A 12,464-nucleotide genomic window follows, 5' to 3' on the forward strand; every position below is an offset into this window, starting at 1 on the left:
TGCGCCTACCTGATGAGCCCCAAGAAGGGCGAAACCGGCCGTGGGCTGTTGAAGAGTTTTTAGCAACTTTGTGAGTAGTTTCCTTTATGAAAAAGACTCTGTTTTTGTTTGTACAACATGGCTTCGATCCACATCACCTCGTACCAAGCTTTATTCGGATACGTCAACCATATCAATGCATTGGTTTCTGTGAGGGACTGGCTAATGGTCACAACAGACGTAACTTACAATGGAACGGAACCCCAGAGCATAGTTGAGAAATGGGGTAGCATCTGCGACAGCTCGGTGGCGAGTTTGAGTCCCGTCCAATAACTTCATTCTTTAGTGAATATTCACTCATCTGCAAACTAATTCGGTTTTTCGAGAGACTCACCTGGAACCCAGCTGGACCGCATGTTTGTGATGTTTCCAGGCTGTCGACGGATTTTCAGCAACCTTATGAGTAGTATATTACAAGCATAACTTCATTCTTTCTCTCCACATGTCGTATACTTGGGTCCACATGCTGCAGGCAGTATTCGGGTTTGGACTGAACATGAGCGCCAACATCTTCCCACAGAAGTTGTTCAGTTAAAATGTTTAACCATAAACCCCGCCTAAAGTCGTGTCATGAAGGTTATGTAACTCGTAGATAGAAAGAATACCACAGAGGACCTAAATGTTTTTATCCTCACTGCAACTTGGCCTTACAGGCGCCTATTCGAACTCAATGTGTAGTCCAGTTCTTGAAGTCTGTCTCGATCTGAGCTGCTTTTCAGTCAACCAAGGGATGCGGATGAATACTGTGAGCTGGTCAGAGTCTCATCGATGGTGGTACATGAATTGGAAAGGGGGGACAATAATTCTGGAAAATGCAGAGGTCTTAGGACGGGGACTGAGATCCATATCATGGTGGCTGACGGCCGAGGGCGTAGAAGTCAACAAGCATCACAGCGTGAATAGAATCGAGGATGTGGAACGGGCGTGCGTATGGAGAGCGGTCTTAGGCAAGTCGAGTTGGCAGGCGACGGTGTGGAGTTGTCAATATGCGTAGAGTGAAGAGGGGCTCACTCTCTTACATAAAGACGGACAAAAGTTTAAACGACTCTCAGGAGGAATCTTTTTACGTGAAGCAAACCGGAAGAGCTACACCCTAAGCTGAACTCAAATCCCATAGGTCTTAGCACTTTTTGCCGTACCCTTAACAGACACCCAACACCGACTTAGCCTAAATTAGCTGAGTGGTTCTCTACCAACCTCGTAATTTAGTCACCCAACCTTACAAAGCTTCTGTACCAAAAGTGAAACGTCGTCTATCAATAAATTTGCCAAACTTTTCCGAAAACGATAACTCCTCATTCGGTTCCTAGAGTCCATGCTTAGTTTATTGTCTCGTTTACAAGAAAGCTTGTTGAGACCATTTTACCGCAGAGAAGTAGCATTCTTCTGGAAAAAAACTGAACAAGAGTGCACACCCTCCTAATGACTAAAGCTCCCCAAGCACAAATCGTGTTCTGTTTGCTTCGAGATCGAGGAAGTAACTACATAAAAGCTGGGCCTTTACTATACTGCCTGATTTACAAAAAGTATTCATCGCCGTCGTCAAAAACAGCACACCATGTGAGAAAAGTGGTAATTCACTGTCGTACAACCATGTCAATTTATTTGAATAAGTTCTTATGGTAGAAAGAAAAAAAGAAATGGGGCAGCGAGACATCCTGGATAGACAGCATGAATATCACTGATATCGGTTAGCCAGCATATCGCTGTGTTTCCAACGAACCACCGAAGGCCCATCAAGTGAGCCCTATCCTGTTAGACGAACAGAACCAACAACACCCAAACTTTTCGCAGCATCCTTCATTCTCTGTCTCCATTTCATATCCAGTCCACCTCCAGGTTTTCGTTACTCCAAATTAATTACCGAAAATAACACGCTTTCCGGCATGACCCAGCAAACTTTTCTTGCAGTACTGGTGGATGCGTTCTTTGGGTGAAGCACGTTTGTTTCACCAAAGACCAGGAGCATTATCACCTCATTTCAACTTCGACAGTTTCAGTCGATTCTAGTCACATTTTTGAGGCATCTGTGGTCAGAAATCAGAAGATGGACGAAAGAGCTTGGGTCTATTCTGCCGGTGAAGTGTTACTGTTTGGCGAGTTCTGCTTTGGAAACGTTAGCCTTTCTATCTTGCGGCTTCCTCAAACGAGATTTGTAGGCGTGATTTGTTTTTGCTCAGGTTGTGCTTATGCTTTGACAGAATCAGAAAAAGTTTAGTTAACTTGAAGTAGCTTCCCTTGCAATTCAGAAGAGATGGAGCAGTAAATCTCTTGAACAGATAATCTTTACAAAGTTCTGACCCGATCTTGAGAGTCTCGTCCACAGAAGCACTTTCAAACTTGTGGGGTTTATCAGATATTTCAGATAGGATCCATGAAATGAATGTTTAGTTAGGGGGTCATCATGTGTTGGCTTTCCTATTAGGATCCAATTACCACGTCTTTCAAAGCTAGATGACTTGATTTCGAGAACTGCCTTGCTTCGCCTTAGTTGTTGAATATGGCAAACCGTGGGTGTTCGGGCTGTCGTCGTCGCCAGCTACTGAACCTCAGGAATGATTTGATGATTACCAAGTCGGAATTCGACAGAGAAGTCTCGTTTTTTGTATTTATAGTCGGATGTGGAATTTGTTCCCTTCCAGGCTATGGACGCAGAATACAAACTCTACACCACTGAAAAATTCGAAATTTCTATACCGATTGGATATCCGAGATCGCACCAGCCTTACATCAATCGTAAACCTTCCAAGTGAATCATCGAAGAGGTACTCAAACGCATGAATACCACAGCCGTGAGCTTCTGTTGTTTGCTGTGAACACTCAGTCACGAAGTCTATCGATTTATATCTAAGGTGAGACGTCTCCACTTCCTATCGCAAAAGCTTTTTAATGACATTTTAGGTAAATCCCATGAGATTGCAAGGAAGGTCGTGAAACTTACCTATGTAGCCTCTTGTCAAATGTTGGAATATTTTCTTACGACGGAATTCAGGCAGCCGTCGAGTATGTGCTGGTTGTGGATGGCGTCAGCGTGTCAGTAACGAGGTGATTAGAAAACGGGTATTTGGTTGTGCTGCAGGCACCTCAATCCGAGAAAACATCCAGCATCATCGACTACGATGGCTCGGTCATGTGCTACGCATGCCGATGCATCGTCTACCGAGACGAGTGTTGTTCTCCGTGCCTCCTTCAGGGAGGGCGCAACCGCGAGGTGGACAGCATATGACTTGGCGGAAAGGCATCAAAGAGATCACGAAAAGTTTGGGTGTTGCTGGTGTTGTGTGAATTCCAGGATGGGGTCCCCGCCACCCCGCCTGTGCTTGGCTGGAGACGTTGCAAGAAATGGCGGCTAATCGATGTCAGTGGCGTTTGTGCTGTCAGTTTCTTTCCAGATTGTCTGATTGAGTGGTTGGAGGTGTAGGCACTTCAGTATGCTTGATAAAGGCCAGCACTAGGTTCCCTCCCTCACCCATGCGCGACTTTATACCTCGTTTCATACATCTTACCAAACAAACTTTACAAGTCTCCCATAAAACCACGAAGGTCTCAAATTTCGCCACGCTCACTACGTTCCGCAACTAATCTGCGTCAACCAATCGGCTTATTCCGAATATGTCCTTGATACACCATCTGCTTTTTCCACCGGCTTGTACAGTACGTTGTTTCTCACAAAAATTCACCACGCATCCTAGTTGGACGGTATTTTAAATGATTAGGATACCTCGAACCGGGACACACAGAGAATATCTTGTAATGCGTCATCCTTTTTGGTCTTGGATTCTAATGATATACGTCAACTTTCCATACACACTACTGTACGTGTTCGTCTTCTTGGGTCGTTTCGCATGCGATCAGACAGCTCGGCTGTCCATCCAGGGTAGCCAACTGGACCATGTGCCGCAGATACCATGGCCCTACTACCCATCGCATGCGCTGTTCAGCACACTTTGTAGGTCACAGCGGGGCTGGATCCAACAGACATGTGATTTGACCGACCCCGATTCTGAGTGACCTGCACGCAGGAACACCAGGCCAACAAATTTGCGGCATCATTTTCGAATACTGACTGGCCCAGCCAGTTTTTAGTTTGTTTCTATATCCGCATAGTTGGGGAACTATTTCATTCCGGAACTGACAAATCGCCCGACAGATCTCAATGTCTCAAGTCGCTTGTTTCACCTCAGTCTACGTGTTGATCATTCCTAATCCATAGCGTTCGAATTAAGCGGGTAAACTCGATCAAAGTTGGTTAAATTGACCAACTGGAACAGTTGGAAAACGTTGAGAAAATCGGCTCATCTTCAACGAAGTTCATTGCAGCTCTCATCCGACGGTTGAACAGAAATCCCTCACCATCCCTTTGACGACCACAAATCAGCATTAAAGTGGCAATCTTGTCCCTTGTGTATCACTTTTATTTGCATCCATGTGCGACAAACGTTGGTCTAATTTATGGCGTGAAATGCAGCGAAATCTCCTGACCTTGATCCCATATCTTCGACAACCCTTCCCTTTTTTGTAAGGAAAACAAGGCTGTCATTCAGCAGCGGATGGAAAAGAAAAGAGAACATGCAAGACACGTCAGACTCCTTGTTTTTGTTCATTCATTTTTTTTAGATCTAAAAACAGGTAACGGTTCAGTAAGAACATGTACATTTTTAAAAAGAAAAATTGGCCTTTGAGTCACTTGGAATTTTGTTCAATTATATATTTTGAAACACACGGTGCAGAGGTGAGGTGTCAAGAGACCGGTCAAAACAGGAACTTACTAGAAAAGGATATGCTGTGGACACTGATGGATTGCCCAGTGCAAGTTGTCCCGGTGCAGGATATAATATCTGATGAGGGCGAATGGGAAGAACGTTTCGTTGGTGCAACTCAAATTTAGACTGTAATTGTGCGCTTGCAATATGCCGGAATACAAGTTCTCCTAGCCAGCCAATCAGATTTGATTACGCGGGTAGTGCATAAGCACTACTCACTTACTTCAGGTGTCAGTAGATGTTATTATAAACCCGTCTGTGGAGCAGTAAGGTAATGTATGCATTACATTTCAGTGGAAACCCTAAAACTATGGTCATATCCCGAAAGTGTCAGTTATTCGAGGCCTTTCACTCATACTGGTGCCTATCAGGTCAGCACGGAGGGATGATAGCATGCATAGAAAATCACTACTCAAACCGTCCAGGGCTGACACATCGCTCATAACATCAAAATCCTCTACCAGGAATAGCTATCTCAATTTGCACACGTAATCAGCGAGGTACTATCTAGGCCATTGTGGCCTGTTTGTGCACACCAAACACTAAAATGCCTATTGTGTAGCTTCCTCTATATCTGCTGTGCATATTATTCCATACGCTTCAACTCCACACGATCTATGTGGGTTCATTCACAAGACTGCTATCAAAAATCAGTCAGTATGTGAATTGGTCACTCTGTTAGACTGTCATTCACAGCATAATGGTGAGCAACACCTAAACTTTTGAAGAAAAAATGGCTGTCATGTAAAACACCCAAAGTGAGAAGAACTGAAGTTCAATGTACACATCCCGGCCAATGGATAAGTCAACTTTCGAGGAAGTGCTTTCGCTGTATCTGCGGTTTGACACTAAATTAGCATCGGGTTTTCACTACTTATTGATATGCAAGTAGTTGACAAACAAGAGCATAAACGTGAATGCACCCGACAGACGGTCAACAGGGCTCAATTCCTCAATTCCTCAGTTTACCATGAATACTGGCCTGAGGGGGGAAGCGAACTAGCACGCAAAACATTCATCGACCGTGAGACTTACAGAATTCGGAGCAGTTGTCCCGGCCATCGGAGACGAGTTAGCGGCGGGAGAAGTGCAGGCCGCAACTGCGTGCGGCTGCGGCAGCCGCGGCCGCCGCCGCGTTGAATGGCAGAATCCCTCCACTTTGCGCCAGCAACTGTTGTTGGAACAACTGTAACTGCATATTACGGATGATCATGTTGTTGCGGCCATTTCGCATTAGTTGTTCCCTCAAATGTTGCGGAGGGTGAAGGTACTTGCATGGAGGATCTCGCCGTTGGCATTTACCCTGGAACAGTCGAAAGACAAAGTTGTTCGCGGTAACCGAAAGTAGAGGGTGAATGCAACATTACCAAGGATGTCAATTCAATGTTTTATCGCTGTGTATAACAGTGAACACACTTGTCGAAATTGAAGCATTCGATCCTGAAATATTCACCGACTCGCTTGGTGCTCAGTATTCTGTCGCCTGCCAACGCCCAAAAGTCTTCAAGCAAAGTGATTCATAAAAAATACACATGCATCGCGATATCTTGAATATCGTAACGACTGAAACACGAGGCAACCTGATGTAGCACATTCAGTGGCCTGGAAACATCACACACGAGAGACTAAGCTGGGTTCCAGGCGAGTCTCTCGCAAAACCAAATTTGTCGGCAAATGAGTGAATTTCGCCAATTTCGTGCAATTTTGCTTCAAGTAGAACATAAGGTTGACGGAAACTCGGGAACTGCGCCTACCTGATGAGCTCCAAGAGGGGAGAAACCGGTCGTGGGCTGTCGAGGAGTTTTCAGCGACCTTATGAGCAGTGGATTACAAAGTGAAACTACTTTAGGAGTGGGCATTCATCTACTTGGTATACTTTAATAAACACCAACGTTGTGTATGCAAGATATTAAGGTAAATTTTTCAGCTTCTCGTATCCTGGACATTGCAAACACTGCTAAAAATGGTTTCATAGCCTATTTTATTCACTAGCCCGATTAAAATTCATAATATCGTCATGAGAAAATAGATCGGCTAAACAGGTCAAGAAACACAAGTCTGAATGTGACCAAAGGTCTAAACGAACCTATTCACAAGTGCCTGATTCCTACACAACGGATATAAAACTGTGGAGTACAATTCAGATGGAAAAATCACAGGTGGAACATTACCACATTTAACTGAAACAAACCGATTGCACCTACTGCTGTCGCACGCCACAACTCAGGTTCAGTAACACCTCCATTCCTCCCAACTCCCTTTTAATTCAAACCATTTTGGAAAAGGCTCATCAGAAAATAAATGGGTTTCCTTCGGTACCGATAGTTTTGAGTGTTTAGGGACCGAAAAAATCAAACACTGCAAACGGCACATACTAGTATCATTTATTTTTGAAGAGCATAGTCAAAAACATAAAAAGCGAATGCAAGCAACGAATGTGGAAGGGTAACAGGAGAATATGGGAGAAAAGAGAGAAACGTCTCATTCGAATTCATGCCAACAACAGTTCCAGTCTGATGAGATGAATCCCAAAGTATGTAAAGATTTTGATATGGAAACACGCGTCTAAAGACTAACAACCGAAGGAAGGACAAACAATGTTGAATGCTCTTCAAGGCGCGGTAGGTGCTAGCACAGTCAAGACTCGCACATCAGGCATACTGGGTCATAGTGGGTCTGGTGTGAATTAAAAAGCAAAAATGTACATTCAACGCCATGTGCCACGCATAAAAGGTGTCATAAGTACGCAGATAGCCCACAATGGCCAGAACAGGAACACGACCGTTCAAACGAGAGTAGTTTGACTATGAACAAAATACCTATCCCGCAAAACCCCAAAATTGCAAGCAAACACAAGTCACTGACTGCGACCTTAGGAAGTCCCAGTCCAATAACAGCCTTAGCGGATTGAGCAAAGCAGATCCCTCGATAAGAGGTGATCATCGGTTTGTGAACCAAAAAGTCGACATCACAACCGATTGCATGTAGGGCTGAGATTATGACGGGGGAACATTCATCAGCACCGTACCTCTGCTTCTTCTCATTCCACACGGTCACTCCGCCCATCCGAGACTATGCTGACGTCTATCACAGTTGCTCGGCGATTCTCTTGTTCGACAATCACCAAAACTTATTTTTACTTGCACCAGAAACAGACAAGAAAAGTTCACAGGGTTTTGGTAGTCTTAAATCAGTGACGAAAATCAACTAGTGAATGTCGGGCGAACCTAGTAAAGTTAGGTAGTAGGAGCTAGTCGGAAACAATGTGTAATTTTGATACCATGGCTGGAGCAAGCCGGCGGGATCATAACGGAACTTTGGATGTCAGTGCCGATTGAAGGACGTTCACTCGAACAAATCACGTGACACTGGTCAGAAGGTAGGAGAGGACCTCAGATAGCGGTATTGTTTCAGTTTAGTGCGCACGGTTTGACAAAAATAGCCCCTAATGAATGGCTGGATTATCATGAGTTGCACGATTACTGTGATTGAAGAAATCGACAGAATGAACTTGGCCGCACGGACTTATTTAGCAATGAATACTATTCAAGCTGCAAACTGCGGAGGTTCGCGCCCAACCCCTTTTGGGCGATTTCTTCCCATGTGAAACAGATAAGAAGGAGGAATAAAGTTCATAGGTGATATAATAATCGCATAAGCCATCCCGAGTGGTGTTTTAGACTTTACTTTTTTCTGGGGATGACAACGGAATACAACTTGAATTGGTCCGGTGCGTGTTGCTCTGAAGAGGAAGCATTGCTCTGAACCGTATCATGTCTGATGTTTGAATGCGTCATTCAACCGGCAGGTATTTTTTTAGTTTCCAGCAACCTTTCCATGGAGAAAATACCGTTGAACCATCTATACCGATTACAGACAACAAATCGATCCATAGAAACCAGACTACAGACCTAGGAGACTTTTCAATTCGTGTTCAGTTGGCCACATCCGAGTGTGTCCAATTCTGACCACATCATCATTGAACATGATAGAAACGTAAACAATTCGCCTTTTTGTCAAGTCGTCTGCTGTATTTACCCGCGAGAATCTGTTCGGGCATTCTGTTGTGTACATCGATCAGGGCAGGTGAAGGGCGCACTGCATTTGTTTATGTGATGGCCAGATAGAGGTGACGTGTACCTAGGACTACAATTCACTCTTTTGTTTCTGGTCTACCTGGTCATCTGTGACAGTCGTGAACAAGACGAGGTTGAGTTTCAGAGAGCCAGGAGAGACCAGGATGAAGAAAAAATAAGTTTGTTCTCACCAGCTGCGAACAATCAAACTGAGAGCATTCGACAGGAATCTCAAGGGATTTCAAACCGGACAACTTAGAGAACCCTTCCACCGCAACAGCTGAGGTACAGATGATTTCTGCCCCGAGTCACTGATATGGACAACTGCTCCAACTGTTAACGTCCACCACTGAACAGCAGAAGCAATTTGGGCAACTATAGGCAGGAATTTGTAGGAATCTATTTCGGAATTGTTCCAATGCAGTGGAAAGAAACACAAGCACTGTGGAATCCAGGTGAGAATCGCACACCGACTAGGCATCGATGAAGGAGAAGTTGACCGCCAAAAATTTGTTAGGCATTGGACGTCATGGAGTACCCAATGATTATCGAACTAGGTGGTTTCGTTTTTGGCTAGATGTTGTGATAAAGACGTGAGACCGAAACGCATAGTCGCATAGCACGTTTCGACCTTGGGTGATCGTACAGAAGTCACGTCATGTGACCCTTTGGCCATCACTTTGCGTTTGCTAATCATTACAGTCAGATTGATCTCTTTATTAGATCAAACGATTAACACCGTTGTTTTAAAATGGCCGTGCGAATCCTGGAACTAATATCGAATGAATCATGAACCTAATGGTTCCGAATAGGGATGAAACAGCAGTATCTCAGTCGCTCGGTAGGCGATAGATGGCGGGTTAGAGTTCTGTCCGAGGAGTCTGTCTGGTGTGTGTTTGCGTATGTGTGTCCGTCTATGTTTCTTGGGCGAGATGGCCCAAGTGGTTAGAGAGCGAATTCACTGACCGGAAGGTCCATGGTTCGAATCTGTCCTCTGCCTCTCGACTTCCCCTGTCTAGGCTTGGTCAACCTGGCAGGATCCCAGCCCTCGTGCTTCCTTCGGGTGGCATGGCAGCTAGGCACCGGAAGAGTGCTACAGCTGAACGCTTTTTCTGTGTTTCTGGGTTGACAAGCAAGAAGAAAAGTGAAATCCCTTGTGCGAATGAACTTCTTGAGAACAAGCCACATCCGTCCCAAAACGAACTGAGAAACTAACCGCGGAACTGTGCATGCTGTCTGTCAAAAGCACAAGTCACCCAACCATCCACCAGTATGCACTTTAAAGTGAACAGTGGATTTGCATGATTATTTCAACTGATTCGGTTCCTTTGTGGTCTGTTCATTACAAACTGGTCATGTTGGTCAACCCGTCTATATAGGTGACGTACCTTGAGAATCACTTAAACAAAACATTGTCGAGTCGTTCATTCAAGCCCGATAGAACGGATGATATGCGATTTCCTATCATACTGTTAAACAGTCCTCTTTCGCCGTTAAAGGATACCCCAGCAAGCCGCTGCAGTGTAAGTGACGGTGTAGTCATATGATCTGTCGAGTGAGATCGTGCTCAATGGTCATCGGGTCAACGATCCGAACCGAAGTTTGGTGATGGGATGAGTGCTCAGTATCCATTATCTTGAGAACCATCCGCTGTGGACTTTCTACAGTATGTCTGTCATGTCTCTCTGGAACACTGTCAATGACCAAGGATTGACGAGAAGCGAGCTATTCATTTTCATAAAGGAAACTACTCACAAGGTTGCTGGAAACTCCTAGACAGCCCAAGGCCGGTTTAGCTCTTTGTGGGGTTCATCAGGTAGGCACAGTAGCCCACTTTCCGTTAACTTATGTTCCACCTGAACCTAAAATGAACAGAAGCAAATCACTCATTTGAAAACGCGACACAGAGGACATCCATAAGCGTGAAACCCAGCTGGTGTAAGTTGGTTATCCGATCCTGACTGAGATACAACTCAACCGGAGGTTTTGCCGCTTGGTATAAAGTCGTCCGACACTTTTTCTGGTGACAATCGTATAGATAAGGAAACCTCGTTTGAGAAACTTTATACCAGCCTTTGTTGCGGACTCGGAAGCTGAATACGAAGCATTGCTACAAAGTTTGATAGTAATCTGTATCAGTTCATTGAACAAACAACCCTCTGAGAAGTAAGAAACGTCGTCAGATGAAAAAACGCGAACTTAAGAATTCACATCGGACAGAGAATACAGTGCAGTTTTGTCGGACTCTGAAACTAAATAAACAAGATGGACTGGATACACTAAGAACTTGCAGTTGATGTTTAACTGTCATCCTGAGAAGGAGTCAATGTATGTGTCCGAAGAACAGTTTTAACAACTCGAGTAAACTGGAGTGCATATTCCACGACTTGGCGCAAATTCGCAAAACAGCTGTTCCTTTACATTACATCCTCGATATATAAGACTATCTAATGGCTATCGACGAGTCTTAAACCTGCTCCCGACCTGACCACTACTTATGACTGCATCAAACGCACAAGTGGTCTGCAGTCATCGAATGACACTGTGTTTTGATGAGATATATCACCTTTATTTATCAGTTGTCTTAAGTAAAAACCATAGTAACATACTAATCGTTCAGGTGTGACAATCTTTCGGTGCCAAGCTGTCATGCCATCCGAAGAAAGTACGAGGACCGAGATACTGCCAGGTTGCCCAGGCCTAGACAGGAGCAGTTAAGAAATCCAGGGTTGTATTCGAACCACGGACCTTCTCGTCAGTAAGTTCGCGCCTTAGTGACTGAGCTATCTCGAGCTCAGAAACGGCGCACTTTATACGTGATACCATTTTAAAAGCACAGCGAAAGGACCGTCTAGGGATTGCACTAGTAATATACAGTACTTATTTATCAGGACGCTAGCGTCAGATAGATAGAGACGTTATGGGATTACACTAGAGATCAATCCTAGCTTATACACTTACGTCCAATCAACACGGTGACATCCCCTCTGGAGGTTTATGTGCGAAATGTGAATGATGCTCTATTGATTCAATGACCGAACCCATGTTAATTTCAGAAGTATTTAACGAAGGCCACCCTTCCATTCCAACTTTCTCTGTCTAGGCTTGGCTAACTTGGCAGTTTTCCAGCCCTGCGGTGGCTTGCCAGTTAGGCACCGAACGGGTGCAGATGGAACCGTAAGACATAGTATCTAAAGTAGGGTTCAAGCTTCGTTCCTGTTCATTACCATCATCATCATCACCATCTTTGACAGCAATAGTCATATTGAGGTGGAGGGGAATCTAATATGGTGTCTTTACAACAGGCTAACAAATAAATGCACAGATGTCACACTACAGCTGCTCTCAAGCACCCTTCGTGACCACGGATATCTCGAGGTGAAAGAAGAGTTGTCAACAGATAGTCATTTCCGTACGTATCTGCCTTGAAAATGGAGTAGTTGTACCACTCGTTCACGCTTATGTTCACGAGAATCTTTAAACGCTCATCTTACGCAACCACAGATTTTAGCAGCTGCCCCACTGTGAGACCGAGGTCAGAAATCGGCTGTGTCAACGTACCACTCTTACGCGTTTCTATGAGTTT

At 44.6% G+C, this 12,464-nt stretch overlaps 1 protein-coding gene across 1 annotated transcript in view; it reads left to right on the plus strand.

The window, feature by feature from the left end:
* Positions 1-6,621, plus strand: part of T265_00878 (hypothetical protein) — a gene marked incomplete at both ends in the record, with an annotated part of 8,056 nt that extends 1,435 nt beyond the window's left edge. The window contains 4 exon segments of the mRNA XM_009164773.1: positions 759-1,009; positions 2,989-3,318; positions 3,332-3,454; positions 6,520-6,621. Of these exon segments, the coding sequence (XP_009163037.1) occupies positions 759-1,009; positions 2,989-3,318; positions 3,332-3,454; positions 6,520-6,621 (806 nt within the window).
* Between the last annotated feature and the right edge of the window lie 5,843 nt (positions 6,622-12,464).

This window comes from Opisthorchis viverrini (assembly GCF_000715545.1).
Source record: "Opisthorchis viverrini unplaced genomic scaffold opera_v5_9, whole genome shotgun sequence".
NCBI lineage: Eukaryota > Metazoa > Platyhelminthes > Trematoda > Opisthorchiida > Opisthorchiidae > Opisthorchis > Opisthorchis viverrini.